Here is a 23,911-nt window from a genome sequence, read left to right on the forward strand (position 1 = left end):
TCTCCCATGGTGCTTGGCGAAGCCCTGCGGGATTGCCACGCTCCTCCACCACCACCACGCCGTTGTGCTGCTGTTGGATGGAGTATTCCTCAACCTCTCCCTCTCTCCTTGCTGGATCAAGGCGTGGGAGACGTCACCGGGCTGTACGTGTGTTGAACGCGGAGGTGCCGTGCGTTCGGCACTTGATCATCGGTGATTTGAATCACGACGAGTACGACTCCATCAACCCCGTTCACTTGAACGCTTCCGCTTAGCGATCTACAAGGGTATGTAGATGCACTCTCTTTCTACTCGTTGCTGGTCTCTCCATAGATAGATCTTGGTGTTACGTAGGAAATTTTTTGAATTTCTGCTACGTTCCCCAACAGTGGCATCATGAGCTAGGTCTATTGCGTAGATTCTTTGCACGAGTAGAACACAAAGTAGTTGTGGGCGTTGATGTTGTTCAATATTCTTACCGTTACTAGTCCAATCTTGTTTCGACGGTATTGTGGGATGAAGCGGCCCGGACCGACCTTACACGTACTCTTACGTGAGACAGGTTCCACCGTTTGACATGCACTTGGTGCATAAGGTGGCTAGCGGGTGCCAGTCTCTCCCACTTTAGTCGGAACGGATTCGATGAAAAGGGTCCTTATGAAGGGTAAATAGCAATTGGCATATCACGTTGTGGTCTTGCATAGGTAAGAAACGTTCTTGCTAGAAACCCATAGCAGCCACGTAAAACATGCAAACAACAATTAGAGGACGTCTAACTTGTTTTTGCAGGGTATGCTTTGTGATGTGATATGGCCAGAAGAATGTGATGAATGATATGTGATGTATGAGATTGATCATGTTCTTGTAATAGGATTCACGACTTGCATGTCGATGAGTATGACAACCGGCAGGAGCCATAGGAGTTGTCTTTATTTTTTGTATGACCTGTGTGTCATTGAAGAACGCCATGTAACTTACTTTACTTTATTGCTAAACGCGTTAGTCATAGAAGTAGAAGTAGTCGTTGGCGTGACAACTTCATGAAGACACGATGATGGAGATCATGATGATGGAGATCATGGTGTCATGCTGGTGACAAGATGATCATGGAGCCCCGAAGATGGTGATCAATGGAGCTATATGATATTGGCCATATCATGTCACAACTATATAATTGCATGTGATGTTTATTATGATTATGCATCTTGTTTACTTAGGACGACGGTAGTAAATAAGATGATCCCTTACAAAATTTCAAGAAGTGTTCTCCCCTAACTGTGCACCGTTGCTACAGTTCGTCGCTTCTAAGCACCACGTGATGATCGGGTGTGATGGATTCTTACGTTCACATACAACGGGTGTAAGACAGTTTTACACAGCGAAAACACTTAGGGTTAACTTGACGAGCCTAGCATGTGCAGACATGGCCTCGGAACACGGAGACCGAAAGGTCGAGCGTGAGTTGTATAGTAGATACGATCAACATGAAGATGTTCACCGATGATGACTAGTCCGTCTCACGTGATGATCGGACACGGCCTAGTTGACTCGGATCATGTAATCACTTAGATGACCAGAGGGATGTCTATCTGAGTGGGAGTTCATAAGATGAACTTAATTATCCTGAACATAGTCAAAAGACCTTTTGCAAATTATGTCGTAGCTCGCGCTTTAATTCTAGTGTTTTAGATATGTTCCTAGAGAAAATATAGTTGAAAGTTGACAGTAGCGATTATGCGGACACTAGAACGCTTATGTCCTTAATGCACTGCTCAGTGTGCTGAACCCCAAACGTCGTTTGTGGATGTTTCGAACATCGAACATACACGTTTTGATAACTACGTGATAGTTCAGTTAAATGGTTTAAGTAGAGGCACCAAAGACGTTTTCGAAACGTCGCGGAACATATGAGATGTTTCGAGGGCTGAAATTGGGATTTCAGGCTCGTGCCCACGTCAAGAGGTATAAGACCTCCGACAATTTTCTTAGCCTACAAACTAAGGGAGAAAAGCTCAATCGTTGAGCTTGTGCTCAGATTGTCTGAGTGCAACAATCACTTGAATCAAGTGGGAGTTGATCTTCCAGATGAAATAGTGATAGTTTCTCCGAAGTCATTACCACCAAGCTGCTAGAGCTTCGTGATGAACTATAACATATCAGGGATAGATATGATGATCCTTGAAATATTCGCGTTGTTTGACACCGCGAAAGTAGAAATCAAGAAGGAGCATCAATTGTTGATGGTTGGTGAAACCACTAGTTTCAAGAAGGGCAAGGGCAAGAAGGGATACTTCATGAAACGGCAAATCGGCTGCTGCACTAGTGAAGAAACCCAAGGTTGAACCCAAACCCGAGACTAAGTGCTTCTGTAATAAGGGGAACAGCTACTGGAGCAGCATTACCCTAGATACTTGGTAGATGAGAAGGCTGGCAAGGTCGATAGAAGTATATTGGATATACATTATGTTAATGTGTACTTTACTAGTACTCCTAGTAGCACCAGGGTATTAAGATACCGGTTCAGTTGCTAAGTGTTAGTAACTCGAAATAAAAAGCTACGAAATAAAAGGAGACTAGCTAAAGGTGAGCTGACGATATGTGTTGGAAGTGTTTCCAAGGTTGATGTGATCAAGCATCGCACGCTCCCTCTACCACCGAGATTGGTGTTTGCGTTGAGCATAGACATGATTGGATTATGTCTATCGCAATACGGTTATTCATTTAAGGAGAATAATGGTTACTCTATTTATTTGAATAATACCTTCGATGGTCTTGCACCTAAATAAATGGTTTATTGAATCTCGATCGTAATGATACACATTTTCATGCCAAAAGATATAAGATAGTAATGATAGTACCACTTACTTGTGGCACTGCCATGTAAGTCATAATGGTATAAAACGCATGAAGAAGCTCCATGTTGATGGATCTTTGGACTCACTCATTTTTGAAAAGTTTGAGACATGCGAACCATGTCTATTGGTATATATGCATGAAGAAGCTCCATGCAAATGGACCGTTCGGACTCACTTGATTTTGAATCACTTGAGATATGCAAATCATACCACATAGGCAAGATGACTGAAAAGCCTCGGTTTCAATAAGATGGAACAAGATAGCAACTTGTTGGAAGTAACACATTTTGATGTGTGCAGTCCAATGAGTGCTGAGGCATGCAGTGAATATCGTTATGTTCTTACTTCACAGATGATTCGAGTAGATGTTGAGAATATTTACTTGATGAAACACAAGTCTGAATTATTGAATGGTTCAAGTAATTTCAGAGTGAAGTAGCAGATCATTGTGACAAGAGGATAAAATGTCTATGATATGATCATAGAGATGAATATCTGAGTTACGAGTTTTGGCACACAATTAAGACATTGTGGAAATTGTTTCGCAATTAATACCGCCTGGAACACCATAGTGTGATGGTGTGTCCGAAAATCATAGTTGCACCCTATTGGATATGGTGCGTACCATGATATCTCTTATCGAATTACCACTATCGTTCATGGGTTAGGCATTAAAGACAACCACATTCACTTTAAATAGGGCACCACGTAATTCCGATGAGATGACACCGTATGAATTATGGTTTAGAGAAACCTAAGTTGTCGTTTCTTAAAAGTTTGGGGCTGCGACGCTTATATGAAAAAGTTTCAGGTTGATAAGCTCGAACCCAAAGCGGATAAAATGCATCTTCATAGGAAACCCAAAACAGTTGGGTATACCTCCTAATTCAGATCCGAAAGCAATATGGATTGTTTCTAGAATCGGGTCCTTTCTCGAGGAAAAGTTTCTCTCGAAAGAATTGAGTGGGAGGATGGTGGAGACTTGATGAGGTTATTGAACCGTCTCTTCAACTAGTGTGTGGCAGGGCACAGGAAGTTGTTCCTGTGGCACCTACACCAATTGAAGTGGAAGCTTATGATATTGATCATGAAACTTTGGATCAAGTCACTACCAAACCTCGTGGGATGACAAGGATGCGTACTACTTCAGAGTGGTACGTAATCCTGTCTTGGAAGTCATGTTGCTGGACAACAATGAACCTACGAGCTATGGAGAAGCGATGGTGGGCCCGGATTCCGATAAATGGCTCGATGCCATAAAATCCGAGAACGGATCCATGGACTTTGGTGGACTTGCCCGATGATCGGCAAGCCATTAAGATAAATGGATCTTTAAGAAGAAGACGGACGTGGATGGTAATGTCACCGTCCATGAAGCTCGACTTGTGGCGAAAAGTTTTTCAGAAGTTCAAGGAGTTGACTACGATGAGATTTTCTCATCCGTAGCGATGCTTAAAGTCCGTCGGAATCATGTTAGCATTAGCTGCATTTATGAAATCTGGCAGATGGATGTCAAGACAAGTTTCCTTACTAGTTTTCGTAAGGAAAGGTTGTATGTAATACAATCAGAAAGTTTTTGTCGATCCTAAGGATGCTAAAAGGTATGCTAGCTCCAGCGATCCTTCTAAGGACTGGAGTGAGCATCTCGGAGTTGGAATGTATGCTTTGATGATGATCAAAGATTTTGGGTTTGTACAAAGTTTATGAGAAACTTGTATTTCCAAAGAAGTGAGTGGGAGCACTATAGAATTTCTGATGAATACATGTTGATCAGAAATGATGTAGAATTTCTGGAAAGCATATAGGGTTATTTTGAAAGTGTTTTTCAATAGAAAGCCTGGATTAAGCTACTTGAACATTGAGCATCAAGATCTATAAGGATAGATCAAAATGCTTAATACTTTCAAATGAGCACATACCTTGACATGATCTTGAAGGTGTTCAAGATGGACCAGTCAAAGAAGGAGTTCTTGCCTGAGTTGTAAGGTACGAAGTTAAGACTTAAAGCTCGACCACGGCAGAATAGAGAGAAAGGACGAAGGTCGTCCCCTATGCTTAAGACGTAGGCTCTTCAGTATGCTATGCTGTGTACCGCACCTGAAGTGTGCCTTGCCATGAGTCAGTCAAGGGGTACAAGAGTGATCCAAGAATGGCTCACAGACAGCGGTCAAAGTTATCCTTAGTAACTAGTGGACTAAGGAATTTTCTCGATTATGGAGGTGGTAAAAGAGTTCGTCGTAAAGGTTACGTCGATGCAAGCTTAACACCTATCCGGATAGCTCTAAGTAGAGATACCGGATACATATAATGGAGCAACAATTTAGAATAGCTCCAAGTAGAACAGTTATTTGGAATAGCTCCAAATAGAGCGTGGTAGCTGCATCTAGGAGATGACATAGAGATTTGTAAAGCACACACGGATCTGAAAGGTTCAGACCCGTTGACTAAAACCTCTCTCACAAGCAACATGATCAAACATAAAACTCATTGAGTGTTAATCACATAGTGATGTGAACTAGACTACTGACTCTAGTAAACTCTTGGGTATTAGTCACATGGCGATGTGACCTGTGAGTGTTAATCACATGGCGATGTGAACTAGATTATTGACTCTAGTGCAAGTGGGAGACTGTTGGAAATATGCCCTAGAGGCAATAATAAAAGTATTATTATTATATTTCCTTGTTCATGATAATTGTCTTTTATTCATGCTATAACTGTATTATCCGGAAATCGTAATACACGTGTGAATACATAGACCACAATATGTCCCTAGTGAGCCTCTAGTTGACTAGCTCGTTGTGATCAACAGATAGTCATGGTTTCCTGGCTATGGACATTGGATGTCGTTGATAACGGGATCACATCATTAGGAGAATGATGTGATGGACAAGACCCAATCCTAAGACTAGCACAAAGATCGTGTAGTTCGTTTGCTAGAGCTTTGCCAATGTCAAGTATCTCTTCCTTTGACCATGAGATCGTGTAACTCCTGGATACCGTAGGAGTGCTTTGGGTGTATCAAACGTCACAACGTAACTGGGTGACTATAAAGGTGCACTACAGGTATCTCCGAAAGTATCTATTGTTTTATGCGGATCGAGACTGGGATTTGTCACTCCGTGTAAACGGAGAGGTATCTCTGGGCCCACTCGGTAGGACATCATCATATGCGCAATGTGACCAAGGAGTTGATCACGGGATGATGTGTTACGGAACGAGTAAAGTGACTTGCCGGTAACGAGATTGAACAAGGTATTGGATACCGACGATCGAATCTCGGGCAAGTAAAATACCGATAGACAAAGGGAATTGAATACGGGATTGATTAAGTCCTTGACATCGTGGTTCATCCGATGAGATCATCGTGGAACATGTGGGAGCCAACATGGGTATCCAGATCCCGCTGTTGGTTATTGACCGGAGAACGTCTCGGTCATGTCTGCATGTCTCCCGAACCCGTAGGGTCTACACACTTAAGGTTCGATGACGCTAGGGTTATAAAGGAAGCTTGTATGTGGTTACCGAATGTTGTTCGGAGTCCCGGATGAGATCCCGGACGTCACGAGGAGTTCCGGAATGGTCCGGAGGTAAAGATTTATATATAGGAAGTCCTGTTTCGGCCATCGGGACAAGTTTCGGGGTCATCGGTATTGTACCGGGACCACCGGAAGGGTCCCGGGGGCCCACCGGGTGGGGCCACCTGCCCCGGGGGCCACATGGGCTGTAGGGGGTGCGCCTTGGGCCTACATGGGCCAAGGGCACCAGCCCCAAGAGGCCCATGCGCCTGGGGAAACCCTAAAGGAAGAGTCCCAGCAGGGGAAGGCACCTCCTAGGTGCCTTGGGGGGGGAGGACTCCTCCCCTGGCCGCCCCTGGGCCGCCCCTTGGGGTGGGAAACCCTAAAGAGGGCGCAGCCCTCCCCTTCCCCTATATATATGAGGCCTAGGGGCTGCCCATAACACGCGATTTGATCTCTCTTGGTGCAGCCCTGCCTCTCCTCCTCCTCCTCTTCTCCCATGGTGCTTGGCGAAGCCCTGCGGGATTGCCACGCTCCTCCACCACCACCACGCCGTTGTGCTGCTGTTGGATGGAGTCTTCCTCAACCTCTCCCTCTCTCCTTGCTGGATCAAGGCGTGGGAGACGTCACCGGGCTGTACGTGTGTTGAACGCGGAGGTGCCGTGCGTTCGGCACTTGATCATCGGTGATTTGAATCACGACGAGTACGACTCCATCAACCCCGTTCACTTGAACGCTTCCGCTTAGCGATCTACAAGGGTATGTAGATGCACTCTCTTTCTACTCGTTGCTGGTCTCTCCATAGATAGATCTTGGTGTTACGTAGGAAAATTTTTGAATTTCTGCTACGTTCCCCAATAGGCCGGCCCTCCTATGGCGCGCCCTGGAGGAGTCCTACTCCCACCGGGAGTAGGATCCCCCCCCCTTCCAAGTAGTAGGAGTAGGAGTCAAGGAAAGGGAAAAGAGAAGAGAAGGAAGGAGGGGGCACAGCCCCTCCCCCTAGTCCAATTCGGACTAGGCCTTGGGGGGGGGCAACCTCCCCTCTCTCTTTCCCCTAAAGCCCAATAAGGCCCATATACTCCCCGGCGAATTCCCGTAACTCTCCGGTACTCCGATACATACCCGAATCACTCGGAACCTTTTCGATGTCCGAATATAGTCATCCAATATATCGATCTTTACGTCTCGACCATTTCGAGACTCCTCGTCATGTCCCTGATCTCATCCAGGACTCCGAACTACCTTCATTACATCAAAACACATAGCTCATAATATAAATCATCACCGAACGTTAAGCGTGCGGACCCTACGGGTTCGAGAACTATGTAGACATGACCAAGACACATCTCCGGTCAATAACCAATAGCGGAACCTGGATGCTCATATTGGCTCCCACATATTCTACGAAGATCTTTATCGGTCAAACCGCATAACAACATATGTTGTTCCCTTTGTCATCGGTATGTTATTTGCCCGAGATTCGATCGTCGCTATCTCAATACCTAGTTCAATCTTGTTACCGACAAGTCTATTTACTCGTTATGTAATGCATCATCCTGCAACTAACTGATTAGTCACATTGCTTGCAAGGCTTATAGTGATGTGCATTACTGAGAGGGCCCAGAGACACCTCTCCGACAATCGGAGTGACAAATCATAATCTCGAAATACACCAACTCAACAAGTACCTTCGGAGACACCTGTAGAGCACCTTTATAATTACCCAGTTACGTTGTGACGTTTGGTAGCACACAAAGTGTTCCTCCGATAAACGGGAGTTGCATAATCTCATAGTCATAGGAACATGTATAAGTCATGAAGAAAGCAATAGAAGATACTAAACGATCAAGTGCTAAGCTAACGGAATGGGTCAAGTCAATCACATCATTCTCCTAATGATGTGATCCTGTTAATCAAATGACAACTCATGTCTATGGTTAGGAAACTTAACCATCTTTGATTAACGAGCTAGTCAAGTAGAGGCATACTAGTGACACTATGTTTGTCTATGCATTCACACATGTATTATGTTTCTGGTTAATACAATTTCTAACATGAATAATAAACATTCATCATTAAATAAGGAAATAAATAATAACTTTATCATTGCCTCCGGAGAATGGAGTTTTAGTCATCTTGCCCAAAAGGCATGGTTCGCAAGCATCAAATGATTCATAACCAAGTGATTCCAAAAATCCATCTTTATGGAGTTTCTTCATGCGCTTTACACCGATATGACCCAAACGGCAGTGCCACAAATATGTTGCACTATCATTATTAATTTTGCATCTTTTGGCATCAATATTATGAATATGTGTATCACTACGATCAAGATTCTATAAACAATCAACATTGGGTGTATGACCATAGAAGGTTTTATTCATGTAAACAGAATAACAATTTATTCTCTGTCTTAGATGAATAATCGTATCGCAATAAATATGATCTAATCATATTTTATGCTCAACGCAAACACCAAATAACATCTATTTAGGTTCAACACTAATCTCGTAAGTATAGGGAGAGTGCGATGATGATCATATCAATCTTGGAACCACTTCCAACATACATCGTCACTTCACCCCCAACTAGTCTTTGTTTATTCTGTAACTCCTATTTCGAGTTACTAATCTTAGCAACCGAACAAGTATCAAATACCCAGGGACTACTATAAACACTAGTAAGGTACACATCAATAACTTGTATATCAAATATACCCTTTTTCACTTTGCCATCCTTCTTATCCACTAATTATTCAGGGAATTTCCACTTCCAGTGACCATTTCCTTTGCAGTAGAAGCACTCAGTTTCAGGCTTTGGTCCAGCTTTGGGCTTCTTCACGGGAGTGACAACTTGCTTGCCATTCTACTTGAAGTTCCCTTTCTTTCCCTTTGCCCTTTTCTTGAAACTAGTGGTCTTGTCAATCATCAACACTTGATGCTCTTTCTTGATTTCTACCTTCGTCGATTTCAACATCACAAAGAGCTCGAGAATCGATTTCGTCATCCCTTGCATACTATAGTTCATCACGAAGTTCCAGTAACTTAGTGATGGTGACTAGAGAACTCTGTCAATCACTATCTCATCTGGAAGATTAACTCCCACTTGATTCAAGCGATTGTAGTACCCAGACAATCTGAGCACATGCTCACTGCTTGAGCTATTCTCCTCCATCTTTCAGCTATAGAACTTGTTAGAGACTTCATATCTCTTAACTCGGGTATTTGCTTGAAATATTAACTTCAACTCTTGGAACATCCCATATGGTCCATGACGTTCAAAATGTCTTTGAAGTCCCGATTCTAAGCCGTTAAGCATGGTGCACTAAACTATCAAGTAGTCATCATATTGAGCTAGCCAAACCTTCATAACGTCTGCATTTGCTCCTGCAATAGGTGTGTCACCTAGCGGTGTATCAAGGACATAATTCTTCTGTGCAGCAATGAGGATAAACCTCAAATCACGGATCCAGTCCGCATCATTGCTACTATCATCTTTCAACTTAGTTTTCTCTAGGAACACATATAAAACATAGGGAAGCAACAACGCGAGCTATTGATCTACAACATAATTTGCAAAATACTATCAGGACTAAGTTCATGATAAATTTAAGTTCAAATAATCATATTTCTTAAGAACTCCCACTTAGATAAACATCTCCCTAATCATCTAAGTGATCACGTGATCCAAATCAACTAAACCATAACCGATCATCATGTGAAATGGAGTAGTTTTCAATGGTGAACATCACTATGTTGATCATATCTACTATATGATTCACGCTCGACCTTTTGGTCTCAGTGTTCCGAGGCCATATCTGCATATGCTAGGCTCGTAAAGTTTAACCCGAGTATTCTGCGTGTGCAAAACTGGCTTGCACCCGTTGTAGATGAACCTAGAGCTTACTACACCCGATCATCACATGGTGTCTCGGCATGATGAACTTTGGCAACAGTGCATACTCAGGGAGAACACTTTTACCTTGAAATTTAGTGAGAGATCATCTTATAATGCTACTGTCAATCAAAACAAAATAAGATGCATAAAGGATAAACATCACATGCAATCAATATAAGTGATATGATATGGCCATCATCATCTTGTGCTTGTGATCTCCATCTCCGAAGCACCGCAATGATCACCATCGTCACCGGCGCGACACCTTGATCTCCATCGTAGCATCGTTGTCGTCTCGCCAACTATTGCTTCTACGACTATCGCTACCGCTTAGTGATAAAGTAAAGCAATTACAGGGCAATTGCATTGCATACAATAAAGCGACAACCATATGGCTCCTGCCAGTTGCCGATAACTCTGTTACAAAACATGATCATCTCATAAAATAAAATTTAGCATCATGTCTTGACCATATCACATCACAGCATGCCCTGCAAAAACAAGTTAGACGACCTCTACTTTGTTGTTGCAAGTTTTACGTGGCTGCTATGTGCTGAGCAAGAACCGTTCTTACCTACGCATCAAAACCACAACGATAGTTCGTCAAGTTAGTGTTGTTTTAACCTTCTCAAGGACCGGGCATAGTCACACTCGGTCCAACTAAAGTTGGAGAAACTGATACCCGCCAGCCACCTGTGCGCAAAGCACGTCGGTAGAACCTGTCTGGCATAAACGTACGCATAATGTTGGTCCGGGCCGCTTCATCCAACAATACCGCCGAACCAAAGTATGACATGCTGGTAAGCAGTATGACTTGTATCGCCCACAACTCACTTGTGTTCTACTCGTGCATATAACATCTACGCATAAACCTGGCTCGGATGCCACTGTTGGGGAACGTAGTAATTTCAAAAAAATTCCTACGCACACGCAAGATCATGGTGATGCATAACAACGAGAGGGGAGATTGTTATCCATGTACCCTCGTAGACTGTAAGCGGAAGCGTTAGCACAACGCGGTTGATGTAGTCATACGTCTTCACGATCCGACCGATCCAAGTACCGAACGTACGGCACCTCCGAGTTCAGCACACATTCAGCTCGATGACGTCCCGCGAACTCCGATCCAGCAGAGCTTCATGGGAGAGTTCTGCCAGCACGACGGTGTGATGAAGGTGATGATGTTGCTACCGACGTAGGGCTTTGCCTAAGCACCGCTACGATATGACCGAGGTGGAATATGGTGGAGGGGGGCACCGCACACGGCTGGGAGAGATCAACAGATCAACTTGTGTGTCTAGAGGTGCCCTCCTGCCCCCGTATATAAAGGAGTGGAGGAGGGGGATGGTCGGCCCCCCTATGGCGCGCCCTAGAGGAGATACTCCCACCGGGAGTAGGATTCCCCCGTTTCCAAGTAGTAGGAGTAGGAGTCAAGGAAAGGGAAAAGAGAAGAGAAGGAAGGAGGGGGCGCAGCCCCTCCCCCTAGACCAATTCGGACTAGGCCTTGGGGGGGGCACAGCCTCCCCTCTCTCTTTCCCTAAAGCCCAATAAGGCCCATATACTCCCGGGCAAATTCCCGTAACTCTCCGGTACTCCGATAAATACCCGAATCACTCGGAACCTTTCCAATGTCCGAATATAGTTGTCCAATATATCGATCTTTACGTCTCGACCATTTCGAGACTCCTCGTCATGTCCCCGATCTCATCCGGGACTCCGAACTACCTTCGTTACATCAAAACACATAACTCATAATATAAATCATCACCGAACGTTAAGCGTGCGGACCCTACGGGTTCGAGAACTATGTAGACATGACCGAGACACATCTCCGGTCAATAACCAATAGCGGAACCTGGATCCTCATATTGGCTCCCACATATTCTACGAAGATCTTTATCGGTCAAACCACATAACAACATACGTTGTTCCCTTTGTCATCGGTATGTTACTTGCCCGAGATTCGATCGTCGGTATCTCAATACCTAGTTCAATCTTGTTACCGGCAAGTCTCTTGACTCGTTATGTAATGCATCATCCCGCAACTAACTGATTAGTCACATTGCTTGCAAGGCTTACAGTGATGTGCATTACCGAGAGGGCCCAGAGACACCTCTCCAACAATCGGAGTGACAAATCCTAATCTCGTAATACGCCAACTCAACAAGTACCTTCAGAGACACCTGTAGAGCACCTTTATAATCACCCAGTTACGTTGTGACGTTTGGTAGCACACAAAGTGTTCCTCCGGTAAACGGGAGTTGCATAATCTCATAGTCATAGGAACATGTATAAGTCATGAAGAAAGCAATAGCAACATACTAAACGATCAAGTGCTAAGCTAACGGAATGGGTCAAGTCAATCACATCATTCTCCTAATGATGTGATCCCGTTAATCAAATGACAACTCATGTCTATGGTTAGGAAACTTAACCATCTTTGACTAACGAGCTAGTCAAGTAGAGGCATACTAGTGACACTATGTTTGTCTATGCATTCACACATGTATTATGTTTCTGGTTAATACAATTCTAACATGAATAATAAACATTTATCATGAAATAAGTAAATAAATAATAACTTTATCATTGCCTCTAGGGCATATTTCCTTCAATTGGATTCTTGGAGAAGCTATCAAATATCAATGAATTCACTGAGCCGTGCTAGGTTGTTTAAGCGGGCAACTATTGCTATCCATTTACCCCTCCCCCTCCGGCTCCTAGTGCATAGTCCTATTATTCATGGTTGCAATTTTGAAGAGCCCTGGACCGCGGTTGCATAGTGCTGTATCCCAAGCTCATATGTCTTTCAAAATACTAATTCGCTTTTCCATCTCCTATAGTGATAGTAGTTGAGGCCCAGAAGAGTTACATGGTAGACTCATTACAAGGGAGCCTAGTTCCTGTCCAAGGTCAATCGGGTCGGTCCGCACGAACCAATGCTAACAAAGGTGTGGGGCCCAACCAAAGCGGTCAAGGCCAGCCACCTGTCACCAAGATTTTACGGGTTGCGCACCATCTTCCACTTAACTACCCGCCTCTAGCTACTTGTCATCATCAACCTTCCAGATAAATCCCCACGCCATCTTGTACATCTTTTTCTTTACCTAGCAAGATGACAACCATGTGCTAGAAATGACCATCACAGTGACGACCGATTTAGTCGCAGCCGTAAGACCCCCTCCCCCTTCTGCGTGTTATGACACCCATTATTTATGAGGGGAGTCGCATCTGTCCCACCGCAAGCACCTACAATTTCATAATTACATTAGTTTACCCCGTTTGATAGATCAACAATCGGTCGCCCCTCTAATAAGAAAAGGTGGAAATATGAAAACTTCTTTGCCATTTAGATAGGAGAGTCCTATATTGTACCAAAGAGAGTGATCCCTACTACTTCTAATTATCTCAACATGCATGCTTTCACAACATCAAAATTGTTCTAGCCGTTGGATTTACTAGCTTGACCCACTAGTGCCCGTCTGATTCTACACATGAGAATCCTCTACCATGCAATGTGTGTTAGTGCATTCTAAGTGGATTTTAAATCACATTGCATTTAATTGTGACATGCACAATTTTTATGCTAAGTTTTTTTGCTTATGTAGAAATCTTTCACATAGTTTAAATCGTAATGTTTGAATTAATATTTCTACACAGTATTTAGAAACTATATACTCAATTCCGTTGCAACATGCGTGGTATTCTCTAGTTCATAGAAGTAATGAGGCTCTGAACTTATAGATGAGCGGTCGGTTGTAAGTCCACCCGACGAAGACACCGGAAGCGGAGGGGGAGACTAAGATATTTGCCAGGAAGGAAGCCAATCTAGCTGGAAAAACAAATAGTGTGTCAACGTGGTCATGACAAAAGGGGAAGACCTCCATCTTGAGTGGGTTTGTTCTAAGGTTAGTCGCCCCGACTAAGGCATCGAGGATGTGGCACAGGGCCTAGAGCTTGTCTTTGTCAGGATTAGCGAAAATTTCGGTGTCATCAAGGTTAAATTAGTATACAATGTATTTAGATTTAGTTATATGCGGGCTTCTTCGCTTACCCATTTACATCCTTAGGCCTAATTCCTAAAATAGGCTAGGATTACCTCTGGGTTGGATAAACCATACACACCATAGACTACTTTTGGGTTGGATAAACCATAGACACCATATCACACCAACCTCCCATAAGCTTTCATGTTTGCTCTGCATAAAAGGGGCAATGTTGGGATTATTTGTCCTAGCCATGTCCTACATGGGTCTTACTTGCTTATTCCAGTTATCACATACACCACATTTTCTCTAGAAAGCACGACATACATTTTTCTCCGAATAGTTCAAACATAACAGACACTACATCACAAACTCAGTAACATATGTTTGAAACACACAACTTAGTATTTCTCCCAAAACGAGAGAGAAGTTATTACACTCAGCCGTCCAACCATATGTGAACACATCATGCATCACCGGATCCAACAATTCTCATTTTGAGATCATAAGCTTTGGCAAACAATTCCTCTCTGTTGTCCTGCAAGTGGTAAATAAGTGGTGAAGAGGTTGAACATAGTAGAGTGCGCACCAAAAGGAAGTACTTATGAAGCAAATAGATACATACCTTGAAAAGAAGATACCGTGAGCTGAACCAAACCGTGTATCCGAGGCCCACCATCTCCAGTATTCTTGGGAGCTGAGGGCAGGATCACAATCAGTTAAAGATCTATGATGGCAGAAGAATTTTACATTCATCCAGAGATCTAATGACTACTGACCAAGGGGATGGAGTCAATTGCTGAAACAACAGCGGACAAAACCCATCCGGCAAAGAAAGCACCGGTGCCATATATGACATATGTGGCCATCTCCTTCAAGCCCAACTGGAGCATTTCAACAAACAATTAGAAGAATCAACCACATGTGCAAAGAAATATTGTATAACAAACCATATTAATTTGTTTCTGCAAATGATATACAGCCTAGCGGGATGCACAAATTCATGTTTCTACTGAAAACTATAAACTATAAAAGCTTCAGTTAGGTTAAACTGTTTTATTGCCTTGCAAAATTTAGGGCCCACAAATTCATCCTTCTAAACATGTTCACAACCGTACTAGCTCAATTCTAGGAGTACATAATAATAATAATAATAATAATAATAATCAAAGTCAGATTGTAATATTTCTTTGGGAATGGGTAGGAGCCCGGCGACTGAAAATTTCTTTTGGAACAGTCGATTTTGGCAGGATCAATCTCAAGCGTTGGATCAAAAAGGAATAGTCCAAATTATGTCTTCTTCCTCCTCCCTAATAACAGATCGCTCGTGTTCTTCTTCCTCCGCCGCCTGCTCCCCCCCCCCCCCCCCGGCGGCCGATGGCGCTCCTGCGACCGCCTCGCCGCACCACCCTCCCTTAAACTGCCGCCCCGGGCCATCCCTCTAGCCCCGGGCGATGACCGGTTTTTCTCCGGCGAACTTGCATCACCACCGTGCTGCCTCCCCCACCCTCACCCTAAGATAGATGATGGGGTAGCCTACCAGCAAGCTTCTTCTTCCCCTCCGACTGTTTCTCCCTTCTAGCGAAATCGATTGACCCAAATTCAAAAGCGAGGTGACTGGCATGTACTACTAGCTATTGTGTATTTCTTTTTGTATAACTCCACACCAAGATCCACAACAACTCCCCCACGCTCCGTCTAAACATAACCACAAAAGTACCTTTGACGCAATACAACAAACAAGTCACGCGCAAAGCAGGAAAGTCACCTTGTTGGCAGCCACCTCGTCTCCGGCGATGTCCACCGCCACCAAGTTGTGCCCGAACGGCGCGGCCGCAGCCATCCTTATTGCCTCCGTAACCCCCACCTCCGTGCCGGAGCAGCGTAGCCCTGTAAAAACACACCGCAACAACAAAAGAATCCTCCGGTTAGGCTTTCATCCGTTCGGGCGGTAAAACCGATGAGCGTGAGAGCGTCTTGTTGTGTTCCCGAGCGAGACCAGTAGTTGGGAGGCCGCGGCGGCGGAGGGAGAGACCGGCAGGCACCGGAGCGGTGAGCGCGACATCGCACAGGGGTGCGCGTCGGCGCGGGAGGCGGGGAAGGGCGACGGCGGCCGGGGTGCTGATGCAGAGCAAGGCCGCCATTGCGTCAGCTTTGTTCCGTCGCAGTTCGAGCGTCTGCCGAGGCTGTGAGGGTGATGCTTTCGCGGCGCTCTATATATACACCCGCGTTCCCACTGCTTTGTTTGGCTTTTCTTAATTGTTTTCTGAGAGAGTTCGTCTGGCCTTTTTTGTTTTTTTAGAAGAGTTTGCTTGGCTTTGTTTGTGAGTATGTATGTGTGTTTCTACTATCCTTGGAGTTTTCTTGAACTGACCGTAGCATGCCCGTGTGACAGCTTATGTATGCCTGTGCGTTTCTACTGCGTTTGGAGTGTAGCCATGCCAACTTTTGTCGCGGTTTATTTATGTATACCTGTGCGTTTCTACTACTGACCGTTCTTTTTGAGATGCCTCTCTACCAACCATGAATTGCAGCACACCTGGTGTCCGGAGCATGTGCTTGTCACAGCTACGATCCTACTGTATTTGTTTGGGCTTACTTATGCAAACATGTTTTTTTTTGTTAAGCATACATATGTGCTGCCATCATTTTTGGAATGCCTCTCAGCTGTCCACAGCATGTCCTTGTGACGGCTATCACCCTGTGTATTTGGTGCTTCTTAACCATATTTGGAATGTATCTCAACAGTCTATAGCATGCTCATGTGATGGCTATGACACTTTTTGTTTGGGTTTTTGCACAAGTCCAAACAAACACCTAAACTTTTATGATTTTGCTATTTTCTGACACCTGAAATTTTTTATTGCGTTAGTCACCTTCTACCTTAGATAAACAAGTCTCCTCCCCAAAAAAAGTCTAGGGTTTTCTTGCCACCCGCGGGCGCCGCCGCTGGTCCGCTTCGTCTCTGTTGGCCTTAGGGCCATGGCGACGCGGTGGATCTCAGCCCTTGCGGGCGGAGGTCTCTGTTTCCAGTTGTTTCTTTATTTTTTCTTAGGGTTTGTGTCCTACTCGGGAAGACGAAACGATGCAACTCCCTGAAGATGGAATAATGCTCTCCCACCTAGCCTCCGTCCTGATGGTGTGTCTAACACTGTTTGTGGGCGTGTTGAGGTGTGTCTCCGGCGGATCTGTCCTTGGTGGATTTGCTCGGATCGGGTCGTAGTTCGTCTTTGTTCATGTGTCTTCAGGTTGGATCCTTTCGATCTACGTTACTCTTCATCGGTGGCGGTTGCTGTTCTACTACGCTGGTCCATTAGTGGGTTTTAGCTTGCACAATCGCTGTGGTCGCTCGCTCAGTTTATTTTTCTTCTCTTCTTCTATTGTACACTAGTTGGACCGGTTCAGATTTTACTATTTTCTTTCTTTGTTGTCTTCTATCGATCTACTTCGATTTTCGTTGGTTTTTTTGTTTTTGTTCCTTTTCTATGTGTTTTCTTTAAATTTCTCACCAACTTTCTTCTGTATTAATTTGTTTTTTACTTTCTTGTCCTTTACCGTGTTTTATTTAATTTTCATCCATTTTCTTTGGTTTTCATCAGGTTTTTATGTTATTTTTTATCTGAGTGTTTTCTTTCTGATTTTCATTGTTTTTCTTTACCTGATTTTTATTATTTTTAATTTATATTTTTTCAACACATATAATTTTTCATATAAAAGGTACATTTTTTGTATACATCAGGAATATATTTATACATGTTTGAAAATTTGAAATACATTGTTAGCATTCAGAAAATATATTTTTTCGTGTCAATATTTTCCATACATATCTCAATTTTTAAATACATGATTACATTTTTTTTATTATATGTTTTGATATCTACTTTTTTTTCATACATACACCAGGAACATTTTTTAATATATGTTTAGTAACTTTTTAAATATAGGTTTGATTTCTACATTATTTTTCATACACGTTCCACATTTTTTTATAGTTGAGGAACTTTTTTATATCCATTTAACATTTTATAAATACATGATTAGCAATTATCTATAATGTCACTTACATTTTTTTAAACCCGTGAATTTATTTTTTCTCGAAAACATTACAAATTTTATCAGCATTTTCTTTGAAATTATGATAAAAAAATTTACACCGCGCTAACATTTTTGAAATTCATGCTTCTTGAATTTTGCAATCTTATTTATTTTGCTGAATATATGTATTGGAAAAGATAAACAAAACAACATAGAAAATATAGAATAACAGAGGGAAAAACCACCTAACCTAGATGCTCCTTGGGCCGTCCCATTAGTAGGGAACCTGGAGGCATGCGTACGCTTTATGTCGCACCAAGCAACGCATATCCGCACTCGTATTCCTGGGGAAATATCAAGTGCACCCGGCCATCTTGCGCTACCTGCGCACGTAGTTAATTAAAACCTATTTATAAATTTCATAAAATCCAAACAAAAGTATGTTGTACTAGCAACCAGAATCTGTGATACCACAAAATGTGAAATCCAATTTGAAAATATAGCTTTAGAAAACAAAAAGGAGAAATTCAATATTATATAGAAAATGTGCTGAATTCAAGGCCCAGCTTGCATTAGCTATTCATAACATGATTTGTCTTTTGTCAATCGTACCTATGTATTTCACCCCTAAAAAAAACCTATGTATTTCGAATCTGAATCTAAAATTTTATACTACAGTATATAGGCGTCATACTTCAATATTTAGAAAGTGAGATATGGAGATCGGCTGCACTGCTAGCATCAAATTCAACATTGCACCAGATATGTTCCCAAATTCCTGGACCTACGTGGGGATTAAAAACGGCAGGGCGGGTTGTCTGCACCAGTAAACCTTATTTGACGCATTTAGCGTCATATTGCCCGGGCTTCGCACGCCAGTCTATTTTAGCAGCGTACGCTCTGGTTTTACGAATGATCCAGAAGTTTCCTCCAGGCTTTTACTGGTTTTGGGGACCTTCTAGAAGGTTCTGGTAAGTATTTTTTTTCATTTGTTGTCTTTCCTTTTTAGGAAACATATCATTTTTTTCAAAAATGTTTGGTGAATTCCAAAAAATAAATTCAGTATTTCAAGAAATATTCCGAGATTTTTCAGAAAATTTTCTGGTTTTCAAATTGGATTTGAATTTAAAAAACTGTTCACAGTTTTCAAGAAACATTAATGTTCATTTAAAAAATGAATTAAAAATTTGTTACATTTTTAAAATGAAATTGAGAAATCCAATGTTGTTTGCTTTTTCAATGAAGTTCAAAATTTGTGAATGTATTTAGAAAATTAAAAAATTGTTTGTTTTTCAAAAACATGTGTTCAAAATTTTAAAGCAGTTGCTACAGTACGGACTGCTAAAGTCGGGCGTGTCTTGTGCGGAGGGGAGGTAATTTGCCGCACGGAGCGGCGTATAGGGAGTACTGTCTGCAGCAGCGCTGCTGATTTTTGTTTTTCTACTAGGAAATATATGTTTTTATAATAACTCTAATAACGGACCGCGGACTTGGGCTTGCCGTCCGAGTTGAACTTGGGTTTAGATAGAGTAGGCCGAAACTGTCCAGGCCTCGTAGATTGGCGTTTTTGTAACGGAGCCGAACCGAACCGACTCTTTGATCCTCGATCTATATATATATCCGTGTATCTAAACGTCCGGTAATCCCAATCTCCCAAAGCCCTAAGATTCGCCATGGAATCCGCATCGAAGATCGCGTCCTCCCGCCCCGGCGACGATGTGCCAATGATCTCCGACGACGACGACTACGAAGTGGACTATGAGGCTGTGACCGCAAGGACGAAAGCCGCCTTGGAAAAGGCCCTTTTCGCCCGCCTCGCCACCGAGCGGCCCGGCGCGGACATCCAACCGCACAATCGTGTCCGGCCGGCCTTCATCAGGTACGTTCCAGCGCCGGAGTCCACGGCGTCCAACTCGGGCGCGGCGGAGAGGATCATCAGGTTATCGGAGATCTCAACCGACCCGTTGGATCCGCCCATGATAAAGTTCAGACGGCTGCCCCGGCCGTCCCGGCCGCCGCCGGTGCCGGTACGGAGTTCGCCGCCTCGGGCGCCCTCGCGGAGGGACCAAGCCGACTGGAAGATCCCGCCGTGCGTCTCCGACTGGAAGAACCCCAAGGGGTACTCGATCCCGCTCGACAAGCGGCAGTTGGCGACGTCGGATGGCCGGGGGACGCGGGGCGATCAGATAGCGAGCAACTTCGCCATGCTCGCGGAGGCGCTGTACGTCGCGGAGAAGAAGGCCAGGGAGGCCGTCTTGATGCGGAAGAAGATGCAGCAGGAGCTGCAGATGAAGGAGAAGGAGCGGCGGGAGAAGCAGCTGCGACGGCTCGCCAAGGTGGCGCGCGCCACGAACAGAGCCGACGCTGAATCTTCTCCGGCGGCCCCTGTCCGGGAGGAGCCGCGCGGCCTGCAGCCCAAAGCAAAGCAAGGCGGCTCTGACATGCACGGCAATGCCGACAGGCAGCGGCTTGCCAAGACGGGCAGGTCCAAACCAGACAAGGGTCTCTCCGGCGGAGCACCGAAGATCAGGGCTGGTGTCAAGAGGGAGAGGCCGGTCGGGCATGACGAGCCGGAGAAGGGCGGCGACCCCTTCGGCCTCGACCAGTTTATGTCTCAGGTGAAGAAGGGGAAGGAGCACTGATCTTCCTTACCACCAAGAAATTGATCTCATGGTTTTTGGTACTGTTATTGAAACGTATATGCCTCTCTTTTGCTGAAATTCAGTTTCATGTTTCCATATGCTTCAGTTTGCCTGTCTAGGCATGGATGATTTCAATCTGGACGAACTGCTAGGATCGATGCTACACATCTCATAGTATGATCAGGATTCGACCCGCATGTGTTGCTGGTAATGTCGGTGATTCATCTAACTAATGCTAGATTGTTATTGTTTCAGTTTGGGTTCCCGTTTCATATGTACTCCCTACGTTCCTAAATAATTGTCTTTCTAGACATTTCAAATAAACTACAATATACGGAGGTATGTAGACATATTTTAGAGTGTAGATTCACTCATTTTTCTTCGTATGTAGTCACTTGTTGAAATCTCTAAAAAGACAAATATTTTGAAACGGAGGGAGTATCAGATAAACTTCTGTAGGTTCAGAGCAGTCTCAAAAACATTGTCATTGCTTTGATCAGGCTCCATCTTCCCCACGGATCTTTTACAAGGTACTTTTGTTCCTTTGCCAAGATAACCCAATTGTTTTGCGGGAACAGCAAAATCCAGCGCAATCCAAAATATATTGACGTTAGTGATACTAGCTGAATGCCCGTGCGTTGCCACGGAACAATAGACTTAGACATGAGACATTGCTCAAAATAAATCAAATATTTCATAACAATATGTTTGAGCGGTGATACGCGCCGGTGCGCCAACCCAAATTTGGGCCGGTCGGCCTCCTGCCGCCCGATCCAGCAGGCAGGGGCCGTCCGATCCGCCTTCCCCCATGTCATGATCTTCTTCCCCCTCTGCCCCGCGCACGCGTCTTGGTTCAGATCCGCCAGTGACATGTCCCTGCCCTAGCCACCGTGAGTGTGTGCTCCGGCGAGACGCGAAAGCACCCGCGTCCTGTCCCTCACCGTTGCCGCTCGTCGCAGTACCCAGCTGCTCGTCGTTACAACCTCTCTTGGATCGCCGATGTCACGTTTTTTTGCTCCGACGATGGTAGCAAAAGAAATCGCCAGTTCCAGCTTTTTTGGTCGTAGCATCGGCGGCCAAAACTTCAAAATCGCCGCTTGCAACATATATAGCCGCGAGTTGTAGCTTTTTCTGTTGCCGGTTGTAGCATTTTCTCCAGCGGGATGCATCTTCCTTGGTCGCCAGTAGCAGTCATCTACCTCACATGCCAAAAAAATCACCGTCGCCGATGCAACAAAAACTGGCCGCTGGTTGTAGCTTTTTCTAGGGCGGTTGCAGCACTGGCGCATGAGTTTGCAGCTTCCACAGGCCACGGCCCATCGTCGCAGCCCCGATGCTCACCTTCGCTGTCCGCATCTTCACCTTCGCCGCTTGCAGCAAAATGGTCAGCGAGTTGTAGATTTTTCTTTTGCCAGTTGTAGATTTTTGTTCCACGCGATGCATCTTCATGATAGCATGTAGCGAACAAGGACGCCGGTTGTAGCAATTTGTGATGCCGGTTGTAGCTTGCAGCTCCGGTGATGTCCTCGCCCATCCCATCCCCATGTCAGGTGCACCCCGTCGTCACAGCTTCTCGTGCCTTGGGTGTACCTTGCCGAGATGGTGAGCTAGGAGCTATCGCTGGCCGTGCGGAGAGGAACTGGAGATGGTGAGCTAGGAGAATCGCCGGCCATGCGAAGGACGACGACCTCACCAGTGAGATTGGGCTGCAGCGAGGTAGGGGTCGATGCGGGGGTGGACGACGGCCTCGCCGGCGAAATTGGGCTGCAACAGGGGGTGGGGAGGGGGTGGGGATGCAAGGGTAGAGAGCGGCCTCGCAGATGAGATTGGCCTGCAGCAGGGCAGCGCGATTTGCGGGGCTTGCGGAAACAGGAGCGCGTGGTAGCGGGCGAACGGCCAAAACTCCGGCCGGCGTGCCATCTCCATACATTTTCCTATATGTTTTGAGAACAGAGTTGTAGGTGCCATACATATATTTCTTGCAATCAGTTCAAAACAAATCAAACATATCTCTCTTCCATGTAGTTCTTCGGTAAGTCAATTAATTGCTTGCTAGAGTAACAGGAACTTTAGTATACACTCAAAGGATTAAACAAGATTAATCTTCGATTTCTACGTGGAGCTAAATATAGTTCACAACCACAAAAAATTATACAGGCATAAAATAGACTATGACCACAACCATACAAACGAAAACAGGCAATATTTTTGTCCGTACCTTGATACCTTAGCAGCAAAATTTCTATTTCATTGCCAAGCACAACCTACAGATCGAGTCACATTACTACTACAGTTGGTGAGATATTGTCAAGCTTAGTGACAAAAAAATAAATCATATTGTACCATCCCTTTAGCTGGTGACCTCTTGGAATTAAGTATATATGATTTCCAAAAACAAGAAGTGAGATGTTGTATCCGGGCCTCACCCAAACACACTTCTGTTCATTCTCTTGTTGTTTATGTTCAATAACCTACAATAGAAAATGGTGTCAAGAAAGACCAACATAATAAAATGGGTTGCAACATATAGTCAATAACCTCTAGCTAGGTGCATGCCATATTTCTTTTATGAAAATCAGAACAAAGTTATTTATGTGCATCTCTAGTTAGAAACCAACTGAAAATTAATAAAATCTCTAAGGTTAAAACGCATAAAAACTAATGGACTAAGAAATAGCAGGATTGAGCACCACATCACAGGGGTTGCATGTTTGATAGGGTAATCGTTAAGACTAAGGTCGATCCATGATGAACAAAAGCCTGCACAAATGGTCAAATTTTGTAAAAAAAACAACAAGCAAATAATATTCAGAGGACTGTCAACTAACACCTCAGGGAGCATTTTGAAGCAGGCAAATATCATGATTATCATGATTCTCGACAAGTTGAGAATTGTACCTTAAGCTTGACCTCCTATATGAAGTATCTTATAGTACAACATAGCAAGGTAGCCTATATGAAAGAACAAATGGGACAATAAAAACAATTACTACTCAAGC

At 44.1% G+C, this 23,911-nt stretch overlaps 2 protein-coding genes across 2 annotated transcripts; one reads left to right on the forward strand and one right to left on the reverse strand.

Moving 5' to 3' along the window:
- Positions 1-14,521: 14,521 nt before the first annotated feature.
- Positions 14,522-16,435, reverse strand: LOC123159749 (protein CURVATURE THYLAKOID 1A, chloroplastic). The gene is made up of 5 exons (XM_044577568.1): positions 16,235-16,435; positions 16,004-16,125; positions 15,015-15,119; positions 14,861-14,932; positions 14,522-14,773 (listed from the first exon to the last, which is right to left on the reverse strand). The coding sequence occupies exons 1-5, from the start codon at positions 16,377-16,379 to the stop codon at positions 14,702-14,704; spliced, it is 516 nt and encodes a 171-aa protein (XP_044433503.1). The 5' UTR covers positions 16,380-16,435; the 3' UTR covers positions 14,522-14,701.
- Positions 16,436-19,893: 3,458 nt separating this feature from the next.
- Positions 19,894-21,254, forward strand: LOC123160049 (SNW/SKI-interacting protein A). The gene is made up of 2 exons (XM_044577873.1): positions 19,894-20,888; positions 21,019-21,254. Exons 1-2 carry the CDS (start codon positions 19,944-19,946, stop codon positions 21,085-21,087), a joined length of 1,014 nt encoding a protein of 337 aa, XP_044433808.1. The 5' UTR covers positions 19,894-19,943; the 3' UTR covers positions 21,088-21,254.
- The last annotated feature ends 2,657 nt before the right edge of the window (positions 21,255-23,911 follow it).

This window comes from Triticum aestivum, chromosome 7B, assembly GCF_018294505.1.
Source record: "Triticum aestivum cultivar Chinese Spring chromosome 7B, IWGSC CS RefSeq v2.1, whole genome shotgun sequence".
Classification (NCBI taxonomy): domain Eukaryota; kingdom Viridiplantae; phylum Streptophyta; class Magnoliopsida; order Poales; family Poaceae; genus Triticum; species Triticum aestivum.